Here is a 24,767-nt window from a genome sequence, read left to right on the forward strand (position 1 = left end):
AAATAAAGAAGGTATCTGCAACAGAAGTTTATTGAGCACCTACTGTGTGCTGGTTGATGTTCTGGAGATGTCACAGGGAGCAAAAGACAACCTTTCCTGGCCTCCTGGCCCTCACATGCTCCTGGGGATGGTGTGGGGGAGAGAGAAGAGTCAGGTATATAAATGTGTAAGTATAAAGTCACATCTGGAGGTGATAAGTGCTCTGAGATGAAGCAGAATAAAGACAGGAGATGACAAAAGCTGGACAGGTGTCATCTGAGCAGAAACCTGAAGAAGGGGATGGAGGGAGCTCTGCAGGTGTCTGCCTATCATGCCAGGCAGAGGGATGGCAGGTGCAAAGGGCCTGGGGCAGGAATGTTTTCCAGGCCAGCGAGGGCAGGAGGGAGAGCAAGACCCCTGGGATTCATTCTCTCACTGGCGTTTTCTACAGTAGGGTCTTTGGGGAAAAAAAAAAAAGATGGCATGTGTTTTGTTTGTTAATTTTTAAAATGTATTTATTTTCGCCTGTGCTGGGTCTTCACTGCAGTGTGCGGGCTTCTCTTGTGGAATGCGGGCCCAGTACTTACAGCACTCCGGCTCAGTAGTTGTGGCTCATGGGCTTAGGTGCTCCGCAACATGTGGAGTCTTCCTGGACCAGGGATTGAACTGCACTGGTAGGCAGATTCTAGACCACCGGGCAAGTCCTTCCATGTGTTTTTTCTTAATTTTTTTTATTCATTTTATTTTTGGCCGTGCTGCACCTTCATTGCTGCACGCAGGCTTTCTCTAGTTGCGCCGAGCAGGGCTGAGTCTCCAGTTGCGGTGCGTGGCCTTCTGACTGCAGTGGCTTCTCTAGTTGCGGAGTACGGGCTCTAGAGCACAGGCTCAACAGTTGTGGTGCATGGACTTAGTTGCTCCTTGGCATGTGGGATCTTCCCGGACCAGGGATCGAACCAGCATCCCCTGCATTGCAAGGCGGATTCTTAACTCCTGGACCACTAGGGAAGCCCTGCAGGAGGGTCTTTATCCTTTGGTGACCTCAGATTCTCAAGGGGATGTGTAAGTGGGTATCAGGAGGCCTGTGAACTCCCTCAAGTCTTCCTGGCAAAGTACGGACCTGGTGCCTATGTGATTTTACAGGGAGATGGCCCATAGTTTTCATCCTATGATCAAAAAGAATGCTTGACCCCCAACAGCTAGAAACCATCACCCCAGAGGAAGAACTCTAGAAAAGAAATGAGGCAGAGATCCAGAGAGAAGGGGACAGAAGTTGGAGGAGACAAAGACCCAGGGAAAGGAGGGGCAGAGGTGGGCAGACGGAGTCTCAGAGAGAGAGAAGGGGGCTGAGAGGGCTGGCTGGAGACCAAACCCGCACCCCTGCTGGGCTCTCTAAGGATATTTTTATGACCCTCATAAACAGCTCCGTCTCTGCCACACCCTGCTGCTCCCTCCTCCTCCTGTCTTGTGGAAATTAAACAAAACCACCCAGGCCCCGGGGAAGGGAGTCAGACCACTGGAGTTACAGCAAGAAGGACTGAGGTTAGGACAGCAGCAGTTGTCCCAGAGTGGGGGGCCGAAGGTGATGGCCCGGTCCCCCCAGCCTCCCAGGAAGGCCCCTCTCATCCACCCAGGGCTCAGCTTCACATCCACACGACCCACCGCCTTGCCTCTGTCTCATCCAGGACTGTCCCTGTCTTTCTCTGTGTCCCTGACTCTTGTCCTTTGACACGCCCCCTCGGCACACCATCAGCTTTCCTCCCTGGCCATCTCCAAGGATCTGGGGTCCAGACCCACCTCAGATCAGCTCTTTCCTTTCTAAGCCTCAATTTCCCCGTCAGCTGAATGAGACAGGGGCCCGAGGGGGCGGGGAGTGAGTGATGGCGAAATGGTTAAACTGGAAGGTGCCAGGACACTCAGACTCTGGCCGCCTTGACTGAGTCTGGGGTCCTCATCCCAATGGATGCTCCCCCGAAACTCTCCCAGGCACTGTTCCTCGGGTGACACTGGCCCTTTAAGGAAGGCAGAGGGGTAGAGAAGAGCCTTTAATCACTGCCACACGCACCCCGCCCCCCAGATAGGGGTTTTGGAGCAGAAAATTAATTTAAATCACTTTTTAATTAAAGATGCAAAGCTCTTCTGGGTGCGCCCCCCTCTCCCCTCCCCCTACAGCCTTCAGTCGAAGCTTAGGGTGTAGGAGTCTGGGATCTAGGCCCCCAGCTTCGCTTTGGGTCTGGAGGGGCGTGCTGAGGTCCCCAGGCCCAAGCTTGTCCTGAAGACAAGAAGGATGGCCCATCTGACGGTGATGGGGGTCAGGGGTGGAGGGAGTGGATGGAAGGAAGGAAGCAGTTGTGTCTTAACTGGGTGGGGGTCTGGGTGAGGCCAATTTAGGGGGCTGAGTGGCTCGAGGAGAGGTGAAAACAGAGCAGTGGAAAGAGAGAAAGAAGGAAAGGGGGTCAGACCGAGTCCCAGAGCGATGCGGAGAGAGGAGAGCGGAGGGGGGGAGAGACTGAGGAGAGAGAGGAAGGGAGAGACACAGAGAGACAGAGACCAGAGTTATTCCTCTCATTGCTCTGAACTCAGCCCCCAGACAAGGAGGAGGGGCTTGGACTCTTGAGCATAAATCTTTTTAATTAAAGAGAAGAGCAGGAGAAAATAGGAATGTCTGGGAGAGAAACTGATGGGAAAGGCCAGAGGCTGGAGGGGGAATGAGGCGGGAGGCTGGCTTTCTCACTCCCTCTGCCCCAGTCTGTCTCACCCAGACACACACACACACACACACACACACACATACGCACGCACGCACGCACACACATGCACACACACACACCAGCCCAACTCTCTGCAGAGCTGTCTCCCTTTAGTGGTTCCTGGCGGGACCCTTGGACCCTTTGTCCCAGGCAGGGGAGGGTGCCGGTGTTTGCTGGTTGTTTGCATCCATGAGGTGCTGTGTGGGCCCGGGTGTGTAGGTATCTGGAAGCCTCTTACCTGCTCTCATGCCTTTCTGGATGTGTGTTTGGGCTTCCCTCGTGGCTCAAATGGTAAAAGAATCTGCCTGCAGTGAGGGAGACTTGGGTTCAATCCCTGGGTGGGGAAGAACCCCTGGAGGAGGGCATGGCAACCCACTCTAGTATTCTTGCCTGGAGAATCCCCATGGACAGAGGAGGCTGGCGGGCTACAGTCCATGGGGTCGCAAAGAGTCGGACACGACTAAGCGACTAACACACTCTCTGGATATGTGTATCTGGATGTGTTTCTTCATCTGTCTGTGTGTGCGTGTGAGCGCATCTCAGCAGAGGCACAGACTCCCACGTGAACACCAGCCTTAGGAGGGATCTCAACCCTTAACCCCATCCCAGGCCTTAGAGCACCCCTGTGGATCTGGGGGACCTCCCAGGGCAACACTTGGCATCCAAGCTGTCAGTGGGTGGTGGGGAGGAACCCTGCTGGGAGCCACTCAGCACTCCCGCATCTTCTCTCTAGAGCCTGCCAGCTCCCTGCCTCAGTTTCCCCCCTTTGTCATCAGCTATGTCCCCCTTGCCCCCCTCCCCAACTCCTGGTCTCTCTCCCAGGGTCTGTATCTCAGAGGTAGGGAAAGACAGGATCCTGAGTCAGGGGCTGTGTTTCTGTCTTGGGTGTCTATCTGTCTTTCCAGCTGCCTGCCTCATGTGTCTCTCCCTCTACTTTTCTTTCTCTCTGTCTCTCTTTCTCTGGACGATCTCTCCATGTCTCCGTCTCCATCTCTCTCTCCTGCTCCCAATCTCTCCTTTTCTCTTTCTCTCCCGCCGCCGCCCCAACTCCGTCGTCTCTGGGGACCCGTGTCTCTGGCCTTTGTCTCTGCACCTCTCTGCGCCCCCACCCCTGTTCCTGAGTTTCTGCCTTCCTGCACCTAGCTGCCCAGGCTTCTCCTAGTCTCCTCGCCAGTTCCTCCTCCTGTGCCTGGCCCGGCTCCAGGAGAAGGAAACATTTATCTTGGTGGGCGCCTCCCCCACCCCAGCCCACGCCGGCCCCTCCTGCCCGCCGCCAGGCCATCCATCACCAGAGCTGGTGACTCCGGCGGCTCATTTGTCACCCGCTGCCTGCCGCCCCGCCAAGCAATCATACCATTAGCCATGGCTCGGCAGAGGCCACGGGGCGGACCGGGCCTTACCTGGGCGGGGGAGGGCCAGGGCCGCGACTCCCCCCACCCCAGCCCCCTTCCCGTCTCTCTGGCCTTGTTTTCTGAATCTGCCTCCTGTCTCCTTTCTGAGTCTCCCGCTTCACTCCTTTTGCCTCGCCCCCCTCCTCTCCCCTTCTTCTTTCACTGTGTCCTTGGCTGTGTCTGTCTGTCCGTCTGTCCATCTGTCTCTGCATCTTTTTCTCTGTGCCTGTGTCTCTGTCTCCATCTCTCTCACACATTCTCACTCTCACTTTCCATCTCTTCTTTTTCTGTGTCCCCACCCCCACCCCCAGCCCCGTCTCTGTCTCTGGGGACCTCTGTCTCTCCATCTCTTTTTCTCTCTCCATGTCTCCACCTCTATGCCCCAACCCTGGGTCCCCGGGGACTGTTTGTTTCTGTCTGTCTCTGCCCCTGGGTCTCTCTGTAACTCTCTGCCTCCGTTTCTATCTCCCTCTGTCTGTATCTCTCCCTTTCTCCCTTTCCCTGCCTTGCCCTGCTCAGGTTGTCTCTCCACCTCTCAGTCTCTGGTTTCCTCCTGTGCATCTCCAAGTGGCGGCCTCTCTTTGGCTTTGTGCACTGGGTGAGAGGCCGGAGGATTACTTTCAACCTGGAGCTGTCTCTGCCGGAATTCCTCAGCCTTTCCCACCTTCCTCAGCGCTGCGTGTTAGGGCTCTGGTTTCCCTCTCCTCCTTCTCTGTCTCCTCCTGTCTCTCTCTGTTGCCCTCCCCACACCCGATGATGTTTTGTTCTGGGCCCCCTCCCTCCCCTGCACCCTCCCCCCTGCCTCTTGTGTGTTCCCCTTCCCCTCCACCCTGCGGTCCCTCCTCTTCTGACCCCAGCTGCCCCCTTTCAATTCATCATCCTTGACATTTCCTTCCCTCCACCTTAGGAAGAGAAAATTGCAAGGAGAGGGCAAGGGGGGGAGGAGCTAGCGGGCAGGCGCCCTGGGAGACCCTGGAGGCCTTCTCTCCCCCGCCCTCCTCCCCAGTCCTGTCTGGAAGTCCTCCTGAGAGTCTGACTTTAGTCCTCAGGGGGATGGGAGGACACAGAGGAGATGCTGGGAGCAAGCCCATCCCTGTTGCTGGGATTGCAGAAGCTGAGTGCTAAGAAGGGAGCTGGGGGTGTGGGGCCGGGGACGGGGGCGTGGACGGGAGACCTGGGCACAATTGCACCCCCCTCATTCCTTGGTGCCTAAGGAACTTCCCTGGTGGCTCAGATGGTAAAATATCTGCCTGCAGCGCGGGAGACACGGATTCGATCCCTGGGTTGGGAAGATCCCCTGGAGAAGGGAATGGCAACCCACTCCAGTTTTCCTGCCTGGAGATTCCCATGAATAGAGGAACCTGGCAGGCAATAGTCCATAGGATCGCAGAGTCGGACAAAACTGAGCAACTAACATGCATTTCCCTTGGGGAAGAGGGAAGTCCCATTCACACCCCTCTGACCCAACAGCAGCCCCCAACTCTGGTACCTGTAACTCCCCACTGAATGAAGCAGCCCTCCCTTTCATCAGCCGGGAGTTAATAAAGACCCCAACTTCTTCACTCCAGGTTGGGCTCCCAAAGAAGGTTCTAGAGTCCTCAGTGGACCTCACTGCCCATAGGAAGTGGGTGACCTGTTCATCAACACACCCCTTAATGCTTTCCTTCCCTGTCTCTCCTCCAGTATTTCCTGGAATCACCTTACAAACAAGCCTGGGACAGTGGCCAGGCAGGGACATGGTGGATGAGCAGAAAGTGGGGTAAAAGGAGAAGGGAATCCTCCCCCCTCAGCTATGATGGTTAATTGTATATGTTCATTCGACTAAGCTATCATGCCCAGAGTTAAGGAGATTACCCTCCATAACGTGGGTGGGCCTCACCCAATCTGCTGAATGCCTTAAAGAAAAACAGACTGAGGTTCCCCAAGCAAAGGGGAATTCTGTTTCCAGACTGTCTTCAGATTTGAGCTGCAACCTCAGTGCCTCCTTGAGTTCCACTGATTTGGGACTTTTCAGCCTCTACAATCACATAAGCCAATTATTTAAAATAAATCTTTCATTATCTATTTATCCATGCATCCTATTGGTTCAGTTTCTCATGCTACCACATGGATGGACCTTGAAAACGTTACTCATGCTGAGTGAAAGAAGTCAGTCACAAGAGACCACGTACTGGACTTCCCTGGTGGTTCAGTGGTTGGGAGTCTGCCTGCTAATGCAGGGAACGCAGGTTCGTTCCCAGTGCGGGAAGATCCCACGTGCCTTGGAGCAGCTAAGACAACTACTGAAGCCTGTGCTCTGCAGCAGGAGAAGTCACCGCCAGGAGAAGACTGTGCACCCCAACCAGAGGGTAGCCACCGCTTGCAGCAACGAAGACCCAGCACAGGCAAAAATACATACATGAATAAAATTCAAACATTAAAACAAAACCCCACATATAGCAGGATGCCATTTACATGAAATATCCAGAATAGGCAAATCCATAGAGATAGGAAGAAGATTAGTGGCTGCCTGGGGCAGGGGTGGAGGGGTGAATGGGGAGTGGCTGGGTGTGATGAGAAGGGTCTGGAACTAGACAGTGATGGCGGCTCCACAACGTGCCCTTGAAAACGGCTAAAACAGTACATTTTATGTGAAGTGTTCTTGTTGTCATTTAGTCACTGAGTTGTATCCAACTTTTTGTAAACCTATGGACGAGAGCCCACCAGGCTCCTCTGTCAATGGGATTTTCCAGGAAAGAATACTGGAGTGGGTTGCCATTTCCTTCTCTAGGGGATCTTCCCAACCCAGGTCTCCTGTATTGCTGGCAGATTCTTTACCACTTGAGCCACCAGGGAAGCCTCAATTATAAGCATGTGAAGCGTATTTTATCATAATTTTAAAAAAGAGTTCAAGATATAGAGATCTATAGAAACTCACAACAAGTGGCAGTGGTGAATTAACTCCAGACACGGTGTAGTTGCTGCTGTAACAAACCAGCCCAACACCAATGGCTTAGAACAGCACAACTTTATTCTCTCACAGTCCCAGAAGATGAAAGTCCAAAATCAGTCCCCATGGCCAAAATCAAGCAGGGCTGCAACCCCTCCGGAGGTTCTAGGGAACAAGCAGTTCCCTGCCTGTTCCGGCTTCTGGGGGCTGCGGCATTCCCTGGCTTGTGGCCACATTGCTCCAGTCTTCAAGACCAGCATCTTCAAATCTCTGCCCCATCTTCACACGGCCTCCTCCTCTTCGTGTGGCATTATCTCCTGTTTGCCTCCCCCTTCTGAGGATCCATGCTGATCCAGGCTGATCCCGGATCATCTTCCCATCTCAAGATCCTTAACGTAATTACACCTGCAAAATCCTGTTTTGTCACATGAGTGAACACATTCACAGTCTCCAGAAATTAGGATGTGGATATCTTCTGGGCGGGGGGTCTATCATTCAGCCTACCACAGATGGTCTCCAACAACTCCTCCCCTTCTTCTAGGCACCCTCTCCACCCACCGAGAGGTGGTGTCTATTACCTCGCCCCTTGAATCCTGTGACTTGCTTTGACCCAGGGGATATGGCAGACATGGGCTTACAGCTTTCAAAGCAGCTCTCTTGGAATCCAGACACCATGCCATAAAGAGTTCACTTAGCCAAGGGGGCTCCAGGGAGAGCTGAAGTGGCCCAGCCCACAGACAGTACCCACTGCCAGCCACAGATGAAGGCACCTTGCAACCCCAACCAAGCTCCAAGATGGACACAGCCACATGGTGACCTCAGCCACCACCACCAGCAACACACAGAATTGTGAGGATTGTTGTTTTAAGCCACCAAGTTTCAGGGTGGTTTGTTGCTCGGTCATAGATAACTGTTACACACAGAGAGACACAGACACAGGGGAGGTGGGGGGCGGGGGGAGGCTGACACTTGGAAAGAGAGAGAGAAAGAGGGAAGGCATGAAGATACAATTGAGAAAGCAAAGCAGAGACACACAGAGAGAGGGGAAATTAAGGAAATGGAGGAGACAGCATCAAAGAGAGACAGAGACCTCTGGAAAGAGATGGACAGGGTGGTGGGGAAGGAGACAGCAGTGTACAGACAAGATACAGAAGAAAGGGAAACAGAAATTGTCAAGAAAGACACGGGCTCCTGTCAACAGCCCTGGCTCAGCTTTCAGCTGACAGTCAGCATCAACTGTCAGCCACGTGAGGAAGTTATCTTAGGAGTTAGTGACTTGCCTTCAGATAACTGCAGTCTCATCTGACAGCTGATCACAATCGTGAGAGACCCCAAGTCCACCCGGAGAGCCTAAGTGAACTGGGGCCAACCACAAGAGATAATAACTTGTCATTTTTAAGTCGCTAAGTTTGGGGTGGTTGTTAGGTAACCACACGTACCCAGAATGAGATGCTTGGAGTGTCACAGAAAGGTGGGTGAAGAAATTGAAGGATTAGGGGGAGGTTTTAGTCTGAAGATTTATTTGGATGAAATAGATTAAGGACTCGGGGAACTGTTAAGACAGCTGAAGCAGAGGAAATGTGCATTTCAGAGTCTGGGAACGTTAGAGGATCAGGACTGGATCCAGATGAAGACCTTAATCTCAGAACAGGTGATGCACAGACTTAGACAACAAACCGATGGGTGCCAGTTGGGGGGAAGGATCAGGGGAAGGGATAGGTAGAGAGTTTGGGATGGACATGTACACATGGCTATATTTACAATGCCTAACCAACAAGGACCTACTGTATAGCATGCGGAACTCAGCTCAATGTTGTGTGGCAACCTGGATGGGAAGGGAGTTTGGGAGAGAATGGATACATGTATATGTATGGCTGACTTCCTTCGCTGTTCACCTGAAACTGTCACAGTATTGTTAATCCGCCATACTCCAATACAAAATGAAGGTTTTTTTTTTTTTTTAAAGAGCAGGCGATACAAAGAATCTGGGGCTCTTTGGCATTAATTTCAGTGGTGATTTCATACCTAGAGTCTGATTGCTTTTCAGAGCATCAACTCTATGAGTTTCCGCAAAGCTTTCTGCAGAAGAGACTGTTCATTGCTCCTCAACATCCAATCTCTCATCTTCCTTTAAAAATCCTCTATGACTTTTAGCATGATGACTCAGAACTAAAACTATATTTTCCCTAGCTCCTCTTCCAGCTCAGTGAAACCAGATGGTTCCGATCTGGACACTAAGATGTAGAAGGAAGCGATACGTGGAACTCCTGGGTCAAAGCCTTACAGAGGATGGTGGGTCCGGGACCTCTCCTCCCCTCTCCCTCCTTCCGGTTGCATGATGACGTCATGGAGGTGCGCCATCTTGGACCAAATAGATGAGGGTCATAGTCCGGCTATGTCCGAGTGACTAGTAGAGCAGCTACTTTGCATGCTTCCGTGGCAGCTCAGACGGTAAAGAATCTGCCTGCGATGCAGGAGACCTGGGTTCGATCCCTGGGTCAGGAAGATTTCCTGAAAAAGGGAATGGCAACCCACTCCAGTATTCTTGCCTGGGAAATCCCATGGACAGAAGAGCTACAGTCCCTGGGGTTGCAAAGAGTCGGACAGGACTGAGCGACTAACACTTTCACTTTCCTGAAATAGAGATGCCGTACCAGCTGTAACTGTTACACAAGAGAGAAATTCTAATCTTATTTAAACCACTACTATTTTGGATCCCTGCTAGTCACATCTAAACTCATACCTAATTGCTATTAATAAAAATATGAATAGGAAGCTCTTATGGGGCTCCCCTGGTGGCTCAAAGGGTAAAGAATCCGCCTGCAATGCGGCAGACCTAGGTTTGATCCCTGGGTCGGGAAGATCCCCTGGAGAAGGAAATGGCAACCCATTCCAGTATTCTTGCCTGGAGGATCCCATGGACAGAGGAACATGGCGGGCTATAGTCCATGGGGTCGCAGAGTCGGACATAACTGAGCAACTAACATTTTACACTTCTGAGGGCTTACATAGAGCACCTCTCCAGGTTCCAGAAACCAGCCCGGCAGGATAGAAGTGGGAACATCTTATCTTCTAGCCCCAGACTGCCCACCATCCCTTGTTTCCCTATACCGTGCACAGCCTTGTTAATATCTCCTTTTTAACATTTGCCTAAGTCACCCAGTTCGGTGACACGGGCGTCCTGTGGTGTCTTACTACAGAGTCCTTGCCCTCACAAGTCCCAGCGAGGCTATCACCTCTGGCACCCTGTTGGGCATCTGTCCCCCTGACCACAGTGTCAGCCTGGGAAGAACAGGGTCCAGCAACATTTTGGTCTCTGCAGTGTCCCATGCACAGTGCCAGACACAGGCAGGCACCCAATGGACACGTGAATGAAAGAATCCCAGGGTCTGCAGGGAGAGGAAAGCATACTCCCGCTTGTCTATTTCTTGTCCCCTGGGCTTGATGATTGAAGAACTGGGACTCAGGTGACAAAGCAGTTTATGGGAAGTCTTGCATTTCTCTGTCCTTTTGACGCTAGTTGTTCCTGGATGGGGTGTGTATGTGTAAATGAGCAAGTAAACTGGAAAGTATAACTATTCCCATCTACTAAGCTCTTACTTTGTTGTTCACTCACTAAGTTGTATCCGACTCTCTGGGACCCCATGAACTGCAGCACACCAGGCTTCCCTGTCCTTCACTATCTCCCAGAGTTTGCTCAAACTTAATGTCCATTGAGTCAGTGATGCCATCCAACCATCTCATCTTCTGTAGCCCCCTTACCCTCTTGCCTAAGCTCTTACTGTTGTTAGGTAGTAGTCTAAAAAATATATATGTATATTTAATACAATAATCATACAATTTAATACAATAATCTTGTGAAACAGGGACTTCTTAGTATTAGTTCCTATTATTATTAGGCACTATTAGTTCCTATTATTATTGAAAGTGAAACTGTTAAAGTCACTCAGTTGTCTCCAACTCTGTGACCCCATGAGTTGTAGCCCACCAGGCTCCTCTGTCCATGGGAGCAGGCAAGAATACCAGAGTGGGTAGCCATTCCCTTCTTCAGATCTTCCTGACCCAGGGGTTGAATCCAAGTCTCCCCCATTGCATGCAGATTCTTTACCATCTGAGCCACCAGGGAAGCCCCCAGATGGTAAAGTGTCTGCCTACAATGCGGGAGACCCAGGTTCGATCCCTGGGTCGGGAAGATCCCCTGGAGAAGGAAATGGCAACCCATGCCAGTACTCTTGCCTGGAAAATCCCATGGACTGAGGAGCCTGGTAGGCTACAGTCCATGGGGTTGCAAAGAGTCAGACACGACCGAGCGACTTCACTTCACTTCACTTCATCCCCATTTTCCAGGTGAAGGAACTGAAGCACTAAGACAGTAAATCATTATGCTATGTCGTTTCCAATGACAAATAATTCAAATTGCTCCCAAGCTGCCCCTTGGAAGACCTTGTATCCAGGCGAGGAACATGGCGTTGCTGGTGGGGTGAATCGGCATCTGTGATGCTCCTTTTTGTGTCCAATCCCAAGCCCTGGAAACGCCCCTGTTTGAAGCAGAGACCGCACTCCTTTTCCTGTCCCCAGGCTCACACCTTTCCCTGCCTCTGTCCCCGTTGTCCTGGTTCACGTCTGGTAGAATTAAACGTGTCCTGCTCCCGTTCTGCGCCCTGGACGTCTTCTCTGCCCTTCCTCACTGCGGGACTTTGGGCAAGTTGCCTCCTCTCTCTGAGCCTGTTTCCTCAGTAGAAGGAATTGACTCTGATGACTGATGGCAGACCGCATAAGGCCGCACAGTGCAAGCATCATGGCCCTCCTCAACGCCCGCCGCTGTTGGCACTGTTCTCGCCAGGTTCAGATCCCTTGCCTTCAGTGCCCTCTTGCCCCACACCTCCTCCCACCTTGCAGGAAAAGCCCTCTCAGGCCCGTAACTTCCTTTAGAAACTCTCTCTCAAGATTCTCCAAACTCTGATCTACATGCTCTGACTCAGTTTCCCCACCTTCTACCCACTCCTCACTCTTCTTCAGTCTGACTTCTGCTCCCACATTCTCCCCTCAACTGCTTACATCAAGATCTAAACCCAAGGGGAGCCTCTAAGCTCTCATTTTCCTCCACTTCTTCACAGCCTTGGGTCCTGCTGACCATGCCCTCATTCTAGAAACTTCTCTCGGCTTCAGTTGCCCCACTCTCCTGGTTTCCCACCAACTTCTCTGGCTTCTTCTCCTCGACAGGTCTCCCACCTTCCATGTGGCCCTTAGATGTTAGGGGTCCTCAAGGCTCTGCTTTCTTCTCCTGCTACCCAGGCCCCAGAGCAGCCCCACCCCCTCCTGTGGCTTGGTGACACCTCCTTGCCAACAAATCCCAAATCTCTCTCAAGTGCAGCTCCCTGGGCTGAGCTCAAGGTGTCCCCCGGATGTCTCTTCACCCTCTAGATGGCTCACAGGCATCTCACATTCAGCATGAACTCACCTGAATCCTCTAAGCCTGTCCTTGGTACTTATCCCCACTTGGCTTTTCAAGCCCTCACTCTCTGGGCTGGAAATTCTTCACGCTGTCCAGTCCCTCCCTCCCAGATCCACTCCCCACATGTCCACACTCCATTCTTCCCTGTAGGATTCAACCACTTGCAAGACGACCAGTCATTAACTCACAAAGCTGGACACTTTTAAACAGGCTGTGCCCTTTATCGGGACACACACACACATACAAGTCCTCTGAGAAAGTTACCTGATTTCTTTAGGAAACCCCCATCAACCCCAGCTCTCTTCCTCAGGCAACGTAGGATCCTCCTCTTTTGTGTTCCCAGGATACCCTATGACGTAGAAGAGTTTGTGGTGGAGGGAATGGGAGCGTGGCTAGGGAAAGTTCCTGGGTGGCATGGGGCCGTGGCCAGGGAAGCTCCTGTGTGGAGGGGGCGTGGCCAGGGAAGCTCTTGGGTGAAGGATGGGGGCGTGGCTAGTAAAGCTCCCGGGTAATACGTGGGGGCGTGGTGAAGGGAAGCTCTGGGCGGACCTTCAGAGTGGTTGGTGCAAGCGGGCGTGTCCTGCAGAGGATGCTGGGAACATGGAAAAACCCAGGTTACTTGGTGTATTTTCCAGTTGCCCAAATCTTAAAGACTTCATTAGCTCTCTCGTCGTGAATTCCAACTTCCCACGGGGAGGCCGTTTTTCCAGGCATAATTTCAGTTTTATGGCAACTTTTACAGAAATCACAGAGACAGCGACTAGTGCTGATGAGCTGGGAGTAGAGAAGGGAGTACGCAACAGGTCTGGGATGTTGGGGATGATGCACAACAGGAGGATAGGACGCTAAAAACCGGTGGGAAGCAGGTGTTATGGGGGTTGCAGGGGGGGTCCCAAGAAGTAGGCAGCACTCCTCACACCCCAAGTATGTCCTTTGGGCAGGAAACATCAACAGTAAGAAAATGTACATGGCCAGCCAACAGATAGGTGGCCTCCAAAGTTAAAAACACCCGCCCAGACCCCCCGACCCCCGTCCCACCCTCCCACCCACCCCTGCTCCCCTTCAGGCAGAGATGTGGCATTTGCTGGCTTGTAGCATTGGTCCTCTGGGACCCTCGGTCTCCTCTTCGAGGGTCCTGCCCGAATTGGCTGGCACTGAGGGCAAATTGAGCCTTCTAGATTGTCGGGAGAGATTGGCTATATACTCCCGTGGATCCCCGGCCTCCTCCCCAAAGCCGCTTCTCACGGCTGGGGGTGTCTGCTGCCCTCTCAAAAGAAAAGTCTGTCACCCACCCCTTTTCCCCAAGTCATGCACCCTCCCGCATCCCCCCTGCCCCAAACACACTATATACACACACACACAGGCCCCCTCCCCTCCAAGGCATGGCTGGGCTCTCAGAGGTAGTGGAGGCAAGTGGGGGCTCTGGAATGTGAGAAGTTACAGGTCCAAAGTGCGCCTCCTCCAGCTCTGAAACCCCAAACGTCTCCCCTTCCCTCCCTTCTCCAAGCCTCGAGAATTAGCGTCCTCCCAAGGGCCTGAGTGGAGAAATCGGAGGTGGGGGAGGAGGGAGGTGTGTCCCCTCCCCCATGCACGCACCCACCTGTTCCCCTATCCCCCAGGCCGACGGAGCCCCCTGAGGGTTGGGGGGAGGCCCGAGATCCGTGACATCCTAGGATGGATCGGCCTCCTTCAAGGGCCCCTCAGGGAGGGCTAAGTTCTGAGGTCTTGGGGCACAGGTTCCTGGAAGGAGGCGGGGGTGTTCCTCTTGAGGACCGGGGACTTATGGGATAGAGCAAGGCTGGCAGTCTCAAGGGAGAGATCGAGAGGGTCACAGATGGGGTAGGGTTCTCGGGGTGGAGGTGGGGGGGGGGGGGCTCGAGGTGGAAATTTCTCCAGGAACATAGACAGTAACGAACAGGGATGCGGGCAGGAGCTGCAGGTAACTGCAGGAGCTGTTCTTTGCAGGAGGACCTGGGGAGGCTCCGGAGGGAAAGAGTGAAGGCTGTTAGTGGGGACGGAGGACAGGGTGGGGGCGGTGAGGAGGGGGGCGATCACGTCCCTGGAGGAAGGGCGGCCGAGTCCCCGGAGAGGAGGTTGCCTCTCCGGAGGACCAGGGAGATGCAGTCCAGCACGGATGCAGCGATCTCTCGAGGCTGGAGGCGGAGTCCCTGCGGAGGGCCCTAGAAGCCCCGGATGTGGCAGTAAGCCTCTAGGCTGGCGAAGAGGATGTAAAGGAACCATAGGCCCAGAAAGAGCGCGGTGGTGGCGAGCTTGGGGCCGCGCGGGCCGCCCAGCTCGCCGCCGATGTGCGGCCGGCGGCGGTAGAGCAGCACGGCGATGCCCACGAAGGCGAAGACGGTGAAGAGAGTGACGGAGAAGGCCAGCGTGCCGGTGCGCACCTCGAAGGGGCGGCCCTGCACCGCCCAGTACACTGCGGCCACCGACCAGGCCACGCCCAGGCCCAGGAACACGTTCACGGCGTTGGAGCCCGTCACGTTGCCGATGGACGCGTCGGCGCACTGGTCCTGCAGCGCCGCCACCTTGCTGGCGAACGTGTCTGCGGGGCGGGGACATCGAGGGTCAGAGGGGGCTCAGCGGGTGACACCCTCCCCCCATCGCAAGCATCCGTCAGTCACCTGGTTCCCAGATAGACCCACCAGCACTCCGCTGACCCCGAGGATCCAGCGTGGTCAGAGCTCCAGTAGAGCGCCCCATGGATTCAATAGGCCAACTGAATCCTCACCCCCAAAGGCACCAATGGGATGCCCCATAGAACTAAAGTGGTGGGAAATGGTAGAAACCAGACGATTTCCCTCTTCTGGAGCTCTGGGCCCTTGATCCCACCCAGGGGGCAAAGTGAAAGTGTTAGTCACTCAGTTGTGTGGGACTGCCTCTTTGCGACCCCCGTGGACTGTAGCCCACCAGGCTCCTCTTGCCAGTGGGACTCTCCAGGTAAGAAAACTGGAATAGGTTGCCATTTCCTTCTCCAGGGGATCTTCTCCACCCAGGGATCGAACGTGGGTCTCCCACATCGAGGGCAGATTGCTTACCATCTGAGCCACCAGGGAAGCCCTAAGTCAGTTGCTTGACCTGTGCCTGCTGGCTATAGGCCCGGCTGCCTGCTTTGTTATGGAAGGTGTCTACATCCAATGGAATACACTACCTGCTCTCTGGAACTCATCACCTGTCTCTGGGGGATCCACTGCTTGCTTTCTAAGGGACTGGTCTGCACGCAATGCACAATCCATGCATTGCATGCAAGATCTGCATGCAATGTCTGGATGCACTGCCCACTGTCTGGAACTCAGCGCTTCTATGGGCCCCGCTATGTGATTTCTGTCAAGTCCTCACCTTAGTCTATGAAACCCTCTCCCATCACCTGTCTCTCCAATGCCCTGCCACATTCTTTGTATGGAATCTATCGTCTGGTTTTTACCATTTCCCACCACCTGTATGAGACATCTCATTATTTGCCTCAGGTGACGCATTGGATCAATGGGGTCCCCTGCCTAGTTTCTGTTATTCCCCACCATAGTCTATGTTGCTATGGGCTCTGCTGCTTGCTCTATATGGGACTTGCCACCTGCTTTCTGTGGGATTTGTTGCCTGCCTTCTGTAGAACTCAGTCTACTTTGTGTGGGACACACACTATATCGTTGTGGAAACCACTCTATTCTGTGGGGCCCGCTGCCTACTTTCTCTGGGACTCGCTGCCTGCTTTCGATGGGAATCACTACCTGTTTCCCATGAACCTCCTCCTGCCTGTTTCCAGACCCGGTCACCCCATTACCACCTGCCTGGACAAATGTCAGGCCCCACTCACCCGGCACCTCTTGCCCATCAGTTCCCTGCTTGGCTTCTGTCGAGCCTACAGCTTCGCTGCTCTGGCCTCCACCCATTTCTAGATAGCTTGCTAAGTTCGCAGGTCTCTAGAGTGGAGGGCAGGCCTCAGAACCGTTCACCGTGGTGGCTTTCTGCAGGCCCCACCACCTGCTTCCTGGGCCTACAGCGCCACCACCTGGCTGGTGAATGCATTTGATGATGAGGAAAAGAAAGCTGTGAGGCTCCGAGCTTAGTCTTCTCTCTCCTGTAGGAATTTGTCTGCGCCGCCTGGTTTCTCAGGGACCCTCCCTCAGACTTGGGGGAAAGAAGATTCCTGGCCATGGTGATTCAGTAGAATATATGCTGTCGTCTCTGAGTCTTCTTTCTATGGCATTTCCTCCCATATCTGGTTTCTGCTCTGCCCCTTATCTTAATTGAAGCTTTGATGGCTTTAACTGGCCTGGTTAAAGCCTAGTGGCCTGGTTCTGATCATGCCCAGGAACAGAGGTCCATGGACTCTCCCATCTGGTTCCTTGGCAGGGGGAGGGGAGGTGAATATTAATATCTTGTTTCTACGGAACTCACTGCATGGTTTCTACGAGGTCCCCACCTTCTTTCTATGCCCCTCCCCTTCCAACACCGTCTCTTCAATGTCCTGCCACTTTCTTCTGACAAAATCCATCATCTGGTTTCTACCATTTCCTACCACCTTACTTCTATGGGACATTCCATCTGGTTGCTTTCAGGGAGAATTCAAGTTACATGGCTCGGTGGTTAAAAAAAAAATCCACCTGCCAGTGCATGAGATGTGGATCCAATGAGCCAGGAAGATCCCTTGGAGAAGGTAATGGCAACATACTCCAGTGTTCTTGCTTGGGAAATCCCATAGAGGAGCCTGGCAGGCTACAGTCCATGGGATCACAAAAAGTCAGACTCAACTTAGTGACTAAATAACAACAACAGATTGAATCCATGAGCTCCCCCCACCTAGATTCTATTATCCCCACCTTCCTATTTCTAAGGGACCCACCAGACTTGGTTCTGTCTGATTCTACCACCTTATTTCTGCAGGACCTTTCTCCTAGGCTCTTCCACCTGCCTGGCTTCTCTGAGACCCTCCCCCAACAAGTGGTCTCCCGAGAGGTTACCGGGGATGGAGGTGCCCAGGGCCACGAAGACAACAGCGTTGACAGAGTCCTTGAGGCCAACGGTGCAGCCGAAGTGGGAAGCGAGGTCCCCGATGAGGGCGGTGAGCAGCCCAATGACCAGGATGCAGACGCCGAAGCAGGCCCAGCCGTGGCAGTACTCGGTGGGGGGCACGCAGGCAAACAGAACCTTCCAGAACACCGTCAGGAAGTGCATGACGTAGTCAAAGCACGAAGGCAGCCGCTCCTCCCGGGACCCGTCCTCCTCCTCCTCCTCGTCCCCTGTGGGCACACGACCCAGCTGGGGCACACTCCCGTGCCTCCTTCCTCGCCTACAGAGCCCCCCCTTCTGTTGAACTCCCAGACAGTCTCACTCCCAGACAAATTACTTTCCCAGAATCCCTTGAAGCTAGGAGACTGTCTGGCCCCAGGTAAAAATATTCACTTTCCCAGAATCATCTGAAGCTATAGGAGGCCGTGTGCCCAGCTAAAAATATCCAGTTTCCCAGGATCCCTTCTGCTAGGGGTGGCCAGATCCCTAGCTAAAGATATGGCTTTTCCCAGAAGGTTTTATGGTCACTGGCAGTCATGTCTGCACCTGGAAATATTCACTTCCTCTGATTCATCACAGCTGATGGTAGCCACATGATCAGCTAAAGGTGCTCACTTTTCCAGAATCCTCTGCACCTAGAGAGAACCCCCTACCCAGCTAACATTAGTCGCTTCCCCAGAATCCCTTGAGGCTATCAACAGTGCTGTCCTCGGATATAAATATTCACGTTCCCAGAATTCCGTGCAGCCAGCGGCAGTCATGTCCTCAGCTTAAACACTTGCTTCCCAGAATCCCTTGCAGCAAGGGCCATGTGACCCAGTCTGGCCAAGAGACATAAACAGAGGGTTCTGGAAAGCTCTAGCTTTCCCGATAGGGGCACTGTTATCATGGGCGTGTTTTCTGAGTTTTGTAAAAGGTGCCTCATCCTTAGAGTTGTTTGTGTCACCTATGGTGACTGAATTTAACCCACTTTTGACCTGTGATTTGTGTAATGGGAAAGTGCAGATGAAATGTTTTCCTATGCTCACCCGAAACAGATAAGTGGAAAGCAATGAATGAGAAGCAATGAACACACTTGAGTGTGCCAAGAATTACATCTGGAGGGGTACTGATAAGAAACACTGTAACCCCTGACCAGCAGCTCAGAGCAAGGGAGTAAAAGACCAGCCACCAGGTTATGAAGCCACTTTCCATGGTCTCACCCACTGGCTCCTTGGAATGTCAAGGAGCAGAGGACAGCTGGTGGCCATGGAGGCAGAGAGAGACTGGTAGATTTGGGTCATATATCCCTTTCCTACTTTTCCGGATCACATAGCCACTTGGCTTAAATAAAATAAGTAAAATGGAATTGGAAATTAAAACTGGAAACGCAAATGCAACAGGCACTCTGCTCCTTTCTATTTTCCTTGCCTTTTTTTTTTTTCCCTGCCTGGAATATGGACTTGTTACCTGGAGGTACAGCAGCCATCTTGCAACCATGAGGGCAACAGCTGAGAATGGGAAAGAGAAAGAAAGAAGGAGCCTGGGCCTTTAACGAACATTACTAGGCTGCTGCTAACTTTTTATTGCCTCCTACAGATTTTTTGTTGTTGTTGTTCCATATGAGACATAAACTAGTGTACTTAAGCCACTTATGGTCAAGTTTTCTGTTGTCTGTCACTGAATGAATCCCTAACTCACCACACGGCTCAGGCTGCAGCAGGAAGGACACACTCTTAGGGAGGAGGGGGCTGCTATCATTGCATCTTTTGGTGCTTCCCTCTTCCCTGCTCCAAATCCTGCCTTAGCTTCCCATTGCTCTCAGACCCAGGCCCACACTCCCACACTTCCAGTACCCACAGGCTCTGGCCTCTGCTTACTTCTCCAGCACCTCTCATCTAGAGAGAGCTTTATGAGTATGCTGTAGTTCTGGATCTGACGTTTTGGTATCAAATGCTGGATCCGCTGTGTGATCTTGAATCAGTGTCCTAACCTCCCTGAGCCTCCAAATAGCTATTTGAGAAATGGAAGCAATAATTGGACCTGCCTCTAGAAGGCTGTGATGATTGCATGAGTCAGGCCCTGTGATGTCTCCATGGGACCTGGCACATCTCCACTGTGATTGTTATTGTTCTGGCCATTGCTGTTGAAGGCCTTTTCCAGTGCCTGGGGGGATTCAAAGATGCTCAAAACCAAGTCCAGCCTGCAAAGAACATTCCACCAAGAATGGGAGGTAAAGGAAATACAAAAGCTCCTCTAAGCACAAGGTGGGACATGATTCATCTCCCAAGGAAGCGAGAACCAGAATGCTTTGTGTTCACATGAGGAACCAAAAGCCATTTGCGGAACAAAGTACAAAATGATCAAGCCCCAACCCGGATACTCTGGGGACACTCATTAAATGAGTTCCCATAGGAAATGGACTTCAAAGCTGCCTGACACTCAACCCATCTTCATCATTATCATCATCATAGTTATTATTGTTACTGTTATTATTATCGCTACTTCCTCTAATCACCTGCTTTCTATAGACCTGTGGCCTCCATGACCACCATCTCATGTCCACAGTTTCAGTTTTATGAACCTTCTTATGTTCACTACGTCCCTAGAGACATTGTTCTGGCTTCCCACTGTTCCTGAAGCTCAAATTGCTTGCCACATCCTCTGAAACCTTGCCTGACCCATCTCCTGCCAGGTTTTTTTTTTTATTGTATTTACTTATTTATTTGATTGTATGGCATATGGGATCTTAGTTCCCCAACCAAGGATGGAACCCGTGCCCCCTGCCTTGGGAGCCTGGAGTCGTAACCCCTGGACCACCAGGGAAGTCTCTCCTGCCAGTTTTGACAGCCTCAGCTCATACCTGCTCCCACCCTCTCCCACTTCCTTCCATAGGCTCTCTCTCTCCAGAAGCTTCCGTCATTTAAAACATTCCATGGCTCCCCATTGCATCTAAAATGACACCCAAGCCCCCTCCTGTGGCCTCTAAGGCCTTTGGGGTCTGGACCCTGCTCACCTCCAACCTAATCCCAGTCCTCTTCTTCATGCCTGAAACCAGTCACCGTCCCCAAATGTGCCATAATCTCCCACATTTCCATACACAACACTTCCCTCCACCTGGCACTCTCTTCCTGGCCAACTCCTATTCCTATTTGAAAAATCAGATCAGAAGCCTCCTCCTCCAGGAAGCCCTCCTTGACCTTCAAGCTGGGTCAGACACCTGGTCTGGGCTCCCTCAACCCAGGCCTGCCCATCATTCTGGCTCATCATTCTCTTGTGACAGGTCTGTCTCTCCCATTGGACAGTGAGCTCTGTGAGAACAGGGCCCAAGCTGCCAAGAGCATTTCTTTGTCTCCAGCAATGTCCCTACATCAGACGGGGGCCACAGAATCCCTTCCCAGGTGGTGCTAGTAAAAAAACTTGCCTGCTGATGCAGGAGACCTAAGAGACACAGGTTCAATCCCTGAGTCAGGAAGATCCCCTGGAGAAGGAAATGGCAACCCACTCCAGTATTCTTGCCTGGAAAACCCCATGGACAAAGGAGCCTGGTGGGCTACAGTCCATGGGGTTGCAAAGAGTTGGACACAACTTAGCAACTGAACAGCAACAACAAAAACAAGTGTACTATTTAGGTACTTAAAGCTGATTGATTCTAATGCAAATAAATGTACAATACAATAAACTCATGGATGATACATATACATAAAAGAAACAGATGCTGAAAGAAGAATGTGGCTTCAGAGGGGATGCCTCTTCCCTGCTATTAGGCTTCCAATATGGTGTCTCTGGGACCACTACCTTGTACTTTTCCATTGCGGATCCCTGGCTTCTTCTGATCCCACCAACCAGTTTCTTTCTGACCATAGTTCCTTGTGTGTGTTTATTTTCCACCAGGGTTGGCCTCCCTGAAGAAAACCTGATGCTGTGCAAGGGACAGAAGTCCTGAGTTCCACCCTGGCCCTTTCTGGATTCCCTGTGGGACTTCAGGCCAGTCCCTCCTATGTCTCTGGGCCTCAGTTTCCCCCAGCTCTATCACAAAGGGTCTCCAAGATAGCCTGTGAATCCATGTCATCATACATCTGGCCACAGGGAGGCAGTGTGGGCCTTCGGAGGCCTAAGAGGTGAGACCCACTGGGGTGGGAGAGTTGGGTGCCCTGGTGACCGTCTCCATGGTAACAGAGGAGCCCAGGCCCAGGAGGGGAGGCCGAACCATTTAACCTGTTTCCACCCTCCAATTGCCTGAATGCCAGGAGAAAGCCCAGACTGGGACCCCTCCTTCCCACAGTGCTCCACCTCTGATCCTGTCTGCGCAAACTTTCTGCCTCTCTCTCTGGCCTTCTGCCTCCTCATTCTCTACATCTTTCATGTATCTGGAAGATGTCTCTGCATCTCTGTCCTTCCTCGGGATTCTCTGTGCTTTTCTATGTGTCTGTCTCTCCTATTTGTATTCATTTCCTATCTTTTCCTTTGTCTCTCTGTATCTCGATCTTTTTCTTTGCGTTTCCCTGTGTCTCTCCTGTCTTCTCTCTGATCTTTTCCCCTTGTCCCTCTTCCCTTCTCCTTTTTATTTCTCTTTTTCTGTCGGTCTCTGTCTCTTCATCCCTCTCTTCTTCCTCTCTCCTCCCTCCCCACTTACCTGCGCTCACCGTAATTGCCTCTAAAAACTGCTCTCTCCACGAATGAGTCCCAATCACCAAAGCCAAGTTCGTTTTCTTGATGAGTTTATCCACCGTATTCTGGGGATGAGAGGGTAGGGAGAGACCATGGTCCATGACCACCTTAGGGTAGCTCCATGAGAGGTCCTGGGGATGGAGGCTCACACCCCATGCTCAGGGGTCCTCAACTTTCCATAGCTGGGTTCTACTAGCAAGAAGGGACAAGGGAGGTGTGTGCTGTCCATGGTGCTAACAGAGGAACGTGGAGGGTGCCCTCAGACCTTGGGTGCCCCTCCCTGTGACCCTCATAGTTGATCCCTTCTTGGACTATCCCCAAGGAAATGATACAGGCAAGACTCCAGGAAAGTGGGCCCCCAGAAAATCACCTTAAAATCATACGACTCCTCAATGATGACCTCCAGTCGACAGTTTTCCCCGAGAACCGGCTTGCCCATTTCTGCTATCCTCTGAGCCTCTTCCTCCTCAGCCGTCAGTTTCCTGTCCCCATCCCCTGCAGCATGAGGGGTGGGAGTTAGACTCCAGGGCACCTGCAATGCCTTCACTACCTCTTCCCATCCAAAAGAAAACACTGCTCTTCTCTGGGATGCCTCCTTGGTAAGGCTTCCTCAGCCTGTCCCTACATCCCATCTGACCACCACTTTCCCCAACCAGAGGCCCAGCTCCCACACCCTGGTCCATGAAGTTCGGCTGGTGGACTCTGAGGTTCATATAGTAGAGGGGCTGTGTGACCATGGGCAGTGCCTTAGTCTCACTGTGCCTCAGTGTTCATATCTACAAAATGGGTACAATAACTACCGACCTCATAAGGTGGTTACGAGCATTAAAGAAGTTAATTCATGTAAAGGGCTTAGAACAGTGCCTGGTACACAATAATTAAAAAATGTTAGTTTATTATGATTACTGCCATTATCATTACCACCCTGTGGAAGAGGTTTTATATAATTATATATATATAATAGAAAAGATATTATCTATTTATATAAATTTATATTGATATGTAAAATAGATTTATATTGATTAAATAGATTATATATATATATATATAAATAGATTATACTGACCCTTTGCTCCAAGCCCAGCACCGACCCAATCCTAGGTCTCAAAAGAAAGCCACCCACCAACCAAGAACATTCTCAAAACTATGCTTGAGTGAGAAAAGACTTTGATTGTGTTAAGCTATTGGGATTTGTGGGCTTACTTCTTACAGCAGCTTGTATTACTTATCCTAACTAATACAACCTTCAGCCTATCCCTAATCTTAACCCCCAACCTCAATTCTGATCTCAACTCCAAAACTACTCAGTCACTATCTCCAAGCCCCTGACCCTAGTCCCAACTCTCACCCCAAATTTCTCACCTTGGCCCCAGCTCTACCCTCAAATCCTTCAAACTCACCTCAAATTCCAAACTTAGCTTTGACCTCAATCTGGCCCCAGTTCTAATCAGATCCTATCACAAACCTAGAAGCCAATCTCTGTCTTAATTTTAGCTTTGCTGCTGCTGCTGCTAAGTTGCTTCAGTCGTGTCCGACTCTGTGTGACCCCATAGACGGCGGCCCACCAGGTTCCCCCATCCCTGGGATTTGACCCAGTCCTAATACTGATCCCAGACCCCAACCCCAACCCAGTTCTATTCGACCCCAAACCTGATTCCCTCTGATGCCACCACAAACCCACATCAGATTCTATGACATACTTTCTTCCCCATCTTAACTACAAACAAAACATGATCTTGGCCTTCGAGCCTCTGTCACCCCAATTTCACACTGGTCCCACCAAATTGATTGCACCTGCAATCTGCCTCAAACCTGATCTGGAGGGGAGTTTGAGGCCTGACCCGCCCCCAAGACCCTCCCTCCAGTGACCCCCCCTCCCAAAGACCAGAAGTAACTCCACTCACCTTGGTTGAGTAGCAGAGCTGGGGAGAGACAGAGACAGGGAGAAGGTGAGATCTTCTCTGGGAAGCTCAGATCCATGAACTTGAAGGGGCCACAACTGAACCTCCAAAGGTCCCCCCACCCTGGACCCCTTACCTCTCCCACAGCCCACCCATCACCTCTCACCTGAAATCCCTCGTTTAAGCCACTGTGGCTGGCCCAGTTCGATGAAGAAATTATCCTTTTTCTCATATTCCTCGTCATCAACTATCTTCACCTGAAGAGTTTTCCTGAAGGGAGAGGCAGAATCCCCAGCATAAAGCCCCCTGCCCATGACTCACCAATAACTCGCCCATTAGCCAATCAGTTTCTTGGGCACTCGCTCCATCTCAGGCTCTATAATCTCATTTCATCCTTACACCACCCTGGGGGGAAGGTTCTCTGCTTATCCCCATTTGACAGAGACACGCTCAGAAACATCTGAAGAAGCCGCTATTATTGTTCAGTTGCTCAGTCGGGTCCGACTCTGCGACCCACGGACTGCAGCACGCCAGGCTTCCCTGTCCTCCACTATCTCCCGGAGTTTGCTCAAACTCATGTCCATTGAGTCGATGATGCGATCCAATCATCTCACCCTCTGTTGCCCCCTTCTCCTGTCCTCAATCTTTCCAGCAACAGGGTCTTTTCCAATGAGTTGGATCTTTGCCGAGTTTGTA

The 24,767-nt window shown here is 52.0% G+C and overlaps 1 protein-coding gene across 2 annotated transcripts in view; it reads right to left on the bottom strand.

Annotated features, from left to right (window-relative positions):
• Positions 1-12,698: 12,698 nt before the first annotated feature.
• The window catches only part of SLC8A2 (solute carrier family 8 member A2), a 34,866-nt gene continuing 22,797 nt past the window's right edge, over positions 12,699-24,767 (bottom strand). Inside the window, exons 5-10 of one of the 2 annotated variants that reach the window (XM_019979469.2) lie at positions 24,238-24,341; positions 24,075-24,092; positions 22,541-22,665; positions 22,136-22,235; positions 17,472-17,750; positions 12,699-15,058 (exon numbers count right to left, since the gene is read on the bottom strand). In XM_019979469.2, coding sequence (XP_019835028.2) covers positions 14,682-15,058; positions 17,472-17,750; positions 22,136-22,235; positions 22,541-22,665; positions 24,075-24,092; positions 24,238-24,341 — 1,003 coding nt within the window. In that variant the 3' untranslated portion in view covers positions 12,699-14,681. Of the gene's footprint in view, positions 15,059-17,471; positions 17,751-21,191; positions 21,422-22,135; positions 22,236-22,540; positions 22,666-24,074; positions 24,093-24,237; positions 24,342-24,767 lie in introns of those variants that run through there. The other variant, XM_070771347.1, reaches the window with a different exon arrangement.

The sequence above is a fragment of the Bos indicus genome, chromosome 18 (genome assembly GCF_029378745.1).
Source record: "Bos indicus isolate NIAB-ARS_2022 breed Sahiwal x Tharparkar chromosome 18, NIAB-ARS_B.indTharparkar_mat_pri_1.0, whole genome shotgun sequence".
NCBI lineage: Eukaryota > Metazoa > Chordata > Mammalia > Artiodactyla > Bovidae > Bos > Bos indicus.